This window comes from Aphelocoma coerulescens, chromosome 26, assembly GCF_041296385.1.
Source record: "Aphelocoma coerulescens isolate FSJ_1873_10779 chromosome 26, UR_Acoe_1.0, whole genome shotgun sequence".
Taxonomy (NCBI): Eukaryota; Metazoa; Chordata; class Aves; order Passeriformes; family Corvidae; genus Aphelocoma; species Aphelocoma coerulescens.
In genome coordinates, this window is record NC_091039.1 from 3,482,577 (window position 1) to 3,490,436 (window position 7,860).

The 7,860-nt window shown below is 55.2% G+C and overlaps 1 protein-coding gene across 1 annotated transcript; it reads right to left on the bottom strand.

Moving 5' to 3' along the window:
* Positions 1-403: 403 nt before the first annotated feature.
* Positions 404-6,579, bottom strand: ETV7 (ETS variant transcription factor 7). Its single transcript, XM_068995722.1, has 8 exons — positions 6,504-6,579; positions 4,585-4,702; positions 4,153-4,317; positions 3,766-3,873; positions 2,695-2,883; positions 2,277-2,419; positions 1,801-1,901; positions 404-1,353 (listed from the first exon to the last, which is right to left on the bottom strand). Exons 1-8 carry the CDS (start codon positions 6,507-6,509, stop codon positions 1,242-1,244), a joined length of 942 nt encoding a protein of 313 aa, XP_068851823.1. The 5' UTR covers positions 6,510-6,579; the 3' UTR covers positions 404-1,241.
* Between the last annotated feature and the right edge of the window lie 1,281 nt (positions 6,580-7,860).

A 7,860-nucleotide genomic window follows, 5' to 3' on the forward strand; every position in this document is an offset into this window, starting at 1 on the left:
TTTCCAGAGATGTTGTACTGCTGCAGGTTTGCTCACCAGCCACAACCCATCCCACCACTGTCTCTTACTGGCTACTGCCCACTAGCATCTCCAGGCTGCAGCTGTGAAGCAGTTTTGTAGGAGCAAGGCCAGTTACAGCCAAAGGGACTGTAGTTTCAGGTTGGCAGTAACCAATTTTGGTGGAAACCTCATGGTGCAACCACGTGTTTGTGCTGTGCTCACCCATCAGCTGCTGAGCAGCTCAGACTGGTGACCTCTGGCTTGGGAGCTGCCAGAAGATGCTGGGGACAAGATCTGGGTGCCCACAGGAGCTGGTTTTAAATGAGGAAAGCTTGGATTTCCCAGTTTCAGACCTTCAAACAGCAAGAAGTGAGATTTTCAACCTTCCAGTCACAGCATTTTATTTCCTCTGTGGAAAGCAAAGTGAAAATAGTAGTGGGTTTTTTCTGTTTTCACACACACACACACACACACACACACACACACACACTCTGCTCACTTCAGGTATTCCTGCTTCAAACTCAAAGCAAATAACCCCATATCTGACCATGAGTGGGGTCATATTCATTACTGGCTTTGTTTCTTTTCACATTATTTAATCAGCTAATTACAAAAATCATTACCTGGAGGGAAAGGAGTTAAAGTGAATACCAGCTTAGGGCAACCATGGAGCCTGGAGCTTCAGCCAGGCCTGATCCAGGCAGGAATTTCAGCAACTCCTAACCTTAATCCCAAGAGCAACCTCGCAGGAGGCAGTGAGGTTCCAACGTGCACCATCTCTGCAGTAGCAGTCTGTGTTCAAGTTGGGGAAATGGCTCAGGTTCAGAGCAGCACGTGCACACCTGGGGACAGCGCAGCCGATGCTCGGCCCGGAGCACGAGCTCTGCTCTGCTCAGCACATCTCACTGTAAGAACAGAGGGATCTTTTCCACAAGTTTAAACCTTAAAGGCAAGCATCAACATTTCAGAGCAAAAATATCACATTCCCTCCCCCAAGGGCAGGAGAGAAACCAGCAGAAGACGAGCCCACACGTTCACCTGCGCTTTTGGGGCTGGGGCACAGCTTCTGGGTGTGTTTTGCTAAGGAAGCCCCAGAGATGTCCCAGCTGTGGCTCACGGCAGGGTGTGAAATCCAGGCCAGCCCTGTGGCCTTCTGTCCAGGAGAGGGAAGAGACACCAGCACTTCCCAGCAAAGCACAAGTCTCTCTGTGATGCACTGAAGTGAAACCTCCTAAGTTTTATTATGGTGAAACCTCCAGTGGGTCTTCCTTTGAATCTTCATGGTCCTCATTCTCCAGCTGCTCCAGTTTGCTGGATTTCTCATGGACAACCTCCCCAGGAGTCTTCAAAAACCTGAAATACGTTTTTGTGATGACTTTAAGGGCACGTCCAAACCCAGCCCCAAACCGGGCTGTAAATGATGGAACCTTTGCCCTCAACGAGGCCGGGTTGGACAGGGCTTGGAGCAACCTGGGAGAGTGGAAGGTGTCCCTGCCCGTGGCAGGGGGTGGAATGGGATGAGTTTTAAGGTGCCTCCAACCCAAACCATTCCAGGATTCTGTGATCAGCTGAGCTCTGGAGCTCAGAGGGGATTTGCCACCCTTGGGCTTTGCTGAGGATCCCAGGAAGCGCTGAGGTCCCAGCTGGCACAGGACAGAGCCTGGACACAAACTCACTGGGGTATGTGCAGGGGAGGATGTTGCTGGATGAAGCAGCTGCCAACATCTGGAGCTCATCATCTTCCCATGCCCCATCCATGCTGTCCCAGGCAGCTCCTTTCTCTGTTCTTCTTCACCTCACCTGAACAACAGCTTCTGCCCTGGCTCCTTTTTGATGATGTTGAGTTTGTAGTAGTGTCTGAGCGCTCGTGACATCTTCTCATAGGTCATGTTCATCCGGTTCTGGAAGGAGGAAAGAATTGTGGGGTGTTGAGCAAAAGCAAGCAACAACACTTGGTTTGGCTCTGTGTGCAGCAGGACCACACATGGGACATTTGAGGTGGCTTGGGGCATTGTGGGTCTGTAGTGTGGGCCTCTAACTCAGACTGGCTTCATGGTTTGCTTTCCAGGGGATGAGAAAGTCCCTCTTTAACCACCAGGCTGGCATCTCTCACTAACCCTCCACCCACTGTGTCCCCCTCCCCAGTCCCTGAGCCATCAGGTCATGGAAGGGACATGCAGAAGCCCAGGTGTACCGGTTTGGCCGTCACCCCAAGACACCAGGAATGACAAATTTCATTCTCAGGGGATGACAAATTCGCTCTCAAATGCACTCACCTTGTGGTTGCCCCAGAGCTGGGCAAGCCCGTTTGGGTTGACGACCCGGAAGACCTTGGCGTCCTTGTCCTCCCACCTGATGTAGGGCTCGTAGCGGCGGTCGGACAGGAGCTGGTACACGTATTCCCACAGCAGCCTGCAGTCTGGGCAGGGGGGGATTCATGGCCACAGAGCTCCCACTGTGCTCCAGCGAGGGGGGCTCAGCAGCAGGATTGCGCATTTAGCAGTGACAATAAATATGAGAAGAACCCAGAGCTCAGGCACAGCACTCAGTGCGAGATCTCGGAACAATTACAATTTTTCAGGTGGGGAAACTGAGGTGGAAAAGTGTGGAATGAAGGCAAGGGAGACAGATGGGCAGACAGGACTAAGCACCATCTCATTTCCCCAGGGAACAAGGCTATAAATTCATAATTACCTGCAATTTTCCCATCCACTGGGGCCGACAGAGTTGCAGGAAAAGAGCAGATGGCACCTGGCCTGCAGCTACTCTCTGAGCTGTGGTGGGAGAGGTTCAGTGGCTGCGTGTGGCTGTGGAACAGGGGCTGCTCTGCACAGCCCAGCCATGAGGAAACAACTGGGGCAGCCTCAGCACTGCAGTCTGTACCTGCAAAAAAACCCCTAATAAACACCCTGTGGCACATTAGGGCAGGTCCCAGACCTTGCAAAGCCCTGAAACAGGAGGGGAGGGACAGCCCAGGGTGGTTCTCAGCCTGGTACCAGCCCAGGCAGAGGAGGAAGGTGCTGAGGAAAGCCTGGGATTTTCCTAAGGCAGGAGCAGCAGAAAGTCCAGGAGGGTTAGAGGAGATGCCAGATAGGGTAAGGGTCAGATGCAGAAGAAAAACCAGAACAGGAAAATGCCCCAGAGCACAGGCACCCCCTGGTAAATTGCTGTGGGGACTTAATGTGCTAATTACCTTACACATGAACCAGCAGAAGAGCCCAGGAAAGTGCTCCCAGATCCACCTCCACACACATCCAGCCCCTGACACCAATCCAGCCCCACCCTAACTCCTACCTGGGCCTCCCAAGGGCACCAAGAAGCCTCACTGGCCCCCACCAGCCTCACTTGGGGCCTCTCCCCCCCCACCCACTGATCCAGAAGCTCTGTGTAAGCTCAGCCCCAGCTCCTCAGCCCTTTCCCAGCTATGTTGCAGGACTACTCTCCAGCAGGGCTGTGCCTCTGCCTGGCTGTTGACCCTCCCTGATCCAAATCTCAGTCTGCAGGCAGACTTCTTAGGGAAGTAATAGCCTTGCCAGTTTGCCATGGACCCCCTGGTGCTGCCTAGCACTGGTTCTGACCTGCTGCATCCCTACAAACTTCCCAGATGATCTGGACTTGCTGGACCTGGTTGCCTCTCTCCAGTGGTGTGGGATGGTTTCAGCAGGCTGAGCTCCAATCCCAGGTGTGAGCAACCCACTGGGGCTGCAGGCAGGTTCTGCCTGATGGACACGGCCGTTTTCCCGGGATATTTTTCTCCCATCGTACCTTCCTCCATGCTCCCAGCTTTCCTGAAGGGTGAGTTCAGCAAGGGGCTGCACACCAGAGCTCTTCTCTGAGTCTTAATGAACTGGAGTATTTCATAAAGCACATCCCCTGCAGGGAGGGAAACTCTGCTCAGATGACTTTGGACAATAGTCCCTCTCAGGTAATGTCGCTGAGATTCTGAACTACAGAGTATGGGGTTATTCCCCATCCCAAAGTATTTGTCTTGGGGTGACTTTATGATGTGTATCCCCAGATGGACCAGAATAAGGAAGAGTTGTCCTCATCTCCAGCACAAAGCCTGGTCTGCTGGGACCCATCGAGCCTCTCTCAGCAGAGCACAGCTCGTGCTGGGATGATGCTCACAAACCCCCTTGCACTGGGTCTGACCTGAGCTCGGAGCTCGGTGTCTGAAGTCATCCTTGGTGAGGATGCACAAGGCTTTGCCGTTCATTTCGAACTTGCTCTCGTCAGTGGGCCGCAGGGAATATTCCTTCTCAGCCCACCGCAGCCAGTGGATCACGTCGTCCTTGCTCCACAGTGAGGGCTGGATTCCTGAAACCAGGAGCAGCCTCTGAAACAACTCTGTCCTCAAAACTGCTGAGTGGCAGGGTGGGGCTTCATCTCCCTCACCAAACTTTCCCTCTATGTTGAGCACTCACAGGCCAAAAACACCACAAAGAGAAAATGAACCCTGATGATGCTTTGTCCCCCTTGTCAGCAGGGAATGGTCCCTGGGTGGGACACCAAGGCTGCACCCACCATGTCCCACCCATGGGAACTCCTTTTTGAGCACCACTGACTTGCTTAACCTCTACTCACTCAGCCTCCCTGGAAGCTTGAAGATCTCCCCAGTGCTGATGGGTGATGGTCTGGCCTGGGAAGGGGCTGGTAAGGACACTGCCACCACGGGGCTGGAAGAGCTGATGGCCACTTTGCCCTGGGGAAGAGATCAGATACATCAGTGGGGGGAAACACCCAGCTCTGGTCCTGCCTTTGCTTTGGAGATGCCTCCACCCACTCCAGTATTTCCTAACTGGTTTCTCATAGCAGTGTGATGTGATGTGCTGTCTGCAGCTCTTCCATACATCTTCCTCACACTTTTCCTTATCCTAGCCCCAGGATGAGTCTCTGGTCACCCAAGTCAGCATTAGTAGCCAGAGATCCCTCTCTTTCTACAGCTCCTTAGCAGAGGAACCTGCCCTCATTCAGGCTCTGGATGGGGGTCACCCATCCCCACTCCCCATGGCTGCAGGGAAGTAGAAGATGGAGCCAAGACTGGCAGAGCCTGCAGTGCCTGTGCTGGCTCCCTGTTCCTGCAGCAACCTGTTGGATGCTCAAGGTTTTAGGAGAGCGCTTCAGTTCTTTAGAGCTGTGAAAATAAAGCTGGCAATAGCGCTTTGACTTTGTCTTAAAAACACCATATGAAGAGAGGTCTCTCACTAGCCCCAGTGATCATTTGGGCATAAGTGGAAATGGCCATCCCATGGTTTAGGGAGATGCAAGCTCCTCTTGCTCACCAGCTATGGAGTTCCTGCCCCTCAAGAATTACTTTCCCTCCCCCACCCCCCAGCCAGGGCATGTGAGCCACAAGGGAGCTCAGATCCTGCTTCCAGCTCCATCTAGATCTTGAAATATTACTGGCAGCCAAGCAGATAACATTTCCCCTTAAAAATCCATTAATGTGAATCCCAGCAATTTCTCAGCTTCACTCACTGGAAAATTAACAATTTTGCTGTCAAATGGTATTTTCTGAAGCAGTTACCAACTCTGAGCACTTCAGGCTCGGGCAGGCTTTTGGAAGTGATTTAGAGCAGCCACCCCTCGACTCTGTGTGCGGGGAGAGGAGCTGAGCCCTCTGAAAATCAGGGGTGAGGAGATGGGAGTTGGACACATCTTAAATGCAAAGCTGAAGCTCCCAAAATCAGGAGACCAGGAGACAGGAGCAATACACTGCATCACTCCAGGGAAAAATGCTTCCCTGGGAGTTACAGCAGGAGGAAGGCAGCAGGCTGCTGAGGGGGTTTCTTCAGCAGAAGGACAAGTTGGTGGTCACTGGCTGTCAGTGGGTTGGATTTAGCAAAGCAGGCATGACACTGCATGAGGAGAACAGTGAGACTCCAGAATAAACTCTGAGCAGGCTTGGCAGCAATGCAAACTGTCTTTCAGATTCATTCTAAGCAATAAGCTATGGGGAAAATAAAAGTGAAAGAAATTGGCAGTGTATTTTGTCTAGAACTATCTAAAAGTTATTTTAATTTTCTCCCATCAGTGTGACTCTCTTACAAACGAGATTTACAGTAAAACCAGGACAAATCTGGTATTTTTCTTGCTCCTAACAGTTTCTAGGCCTTGAGATACATTCTGAATTTTTATTTCGTTATACTGATTTTATGCTCTTGCTTTTATCCCTGCTTAGCTGCTTTCAGACATTTCTGAGACGGCTTTTCTTTGCTTCAGGAGGAAATACTGTCCTTGGGGGTGTTCGAGTGGGAACGTGAGAAAAAGGGGGGTGAAAAGGAAAAGGAACCCCCAGATGTATGAGAGCAGCTTTTTGCTCAGAACCAAATGGGGGGAAGAGAGGCCCCCGGCTGTTCCGGGCTTTGTGAGGCCGTTTGGAGGTGGGATAGGGGGTCACCCCCCAGGGCATGAACTTCCAGCCCTAACTGAGGGGAGAAATCCCGGGGGGGAACGGGGAGGAGGGAGGACAAGGGCCCGGCCCGGGGCCGGGCGGCTCCTACCTGCATGGCCGGTGGCCGTGGGCGGCCGCTCCCCGCCCCGGTGCGAGCGGAGCCCGGCGCTGCCGCGGTGTCCGGAGCGCTCAGGTTCCGTCCCCGCGGCCGCCGCGGCGCGATCCTTGCGAGAACCGAAATCGAAACGAGCCGGAGCCCCGGGAGCCGGAGAGCGCCGGGGGCAGCGCCCGGGGCCGGGTCGTTCTCCCCCCGCCCCTCCCGGGGCCGTGACCCCGCGGCTCGGCCCGATCCGCCCGGGAGATCCCGCTCCGCCGGACACCGGGACAGCGCCGGGAAACCTCCTCAGCCTTGGGGGCTGAGCGCGGCCCCGGGGGCGGGCACGCGGCTGGAGGACGGACGGATCCCGGGACACGCCGGGAGCAGCTCCAGTATCGGGGTTCATCCTTTTTCTCCACCCGGCGCGGCCGGGGCAGCGCTGCCGGGGCCGGGGGGCTCGGGGGAAGGGGGGGAAGGTGCGCACCGGTCCCGGAGCACCGGGAGGCGGGCGCGCACCTGGAGGGTGCCCACCTGCCCCCGCGCACACCCTGTGATGCGTAGACACACGGTGCGGGGGTCTACCGGTGACTGGGAGGGACCGGGAGGCACAGGGATAGACTGGGAAGGGGATTAGAGAGGCTTTGAAGGGACTGGGAGGGACCAAAAGGACACTTTTCGGAACAAATGGGGCACTGGGATGGACTGGGAGTGACTGGAATACACTTGGAGGGCACTGGGATAGACGGGGAGGAGCTGGGAGTGACTGGGATAGACTTGGAGGGGATTGAATGGGACTTGGGAGGGATTGGACAGGACTGGGAAGGACTGTGAGGCACTTTTACGGACAAAAAGGGCACTGGGAGTGGACTGCTAAGGCACTGGGATAGACTGGGAGGTGCTAGGACAGGATTGGATGGGACCGGGACAAAAAGAGTACTTTTAGGAACAAAAGGGACACTGGAAGGGCACTGGGAACCACTGGGGGACACTGGGATAGACTGCGATATACGGAGATGGACTAGAAGGAGACAGGGATAGACTTGGGATGGGACTGGGAGGCACTTTTATGGACGAGAGGGGCTCTGGGCACGGACTGGGCGGGCACCAGGCTGGACTGGGAGGACACCAGGCTGGACTGGGCGGGCACCAGGCTGGACTGGGCGGACACCAGGCTGGACGGGGAGGACACCAGGCTGGACGGGGCGGACACCAGGCTGGACTGGGCGGGCACCAGGCTGGACGGGGAGGACACCAGGCTGGACTGGGAGGACACCAGGCTGGACGGGGCGGGCACCAGGCTGGACGGGGCGGACACCAGGCTGGACGGGGAGGACACCAGGCTGGACTGGGCGGACACCAGGCTGGACGG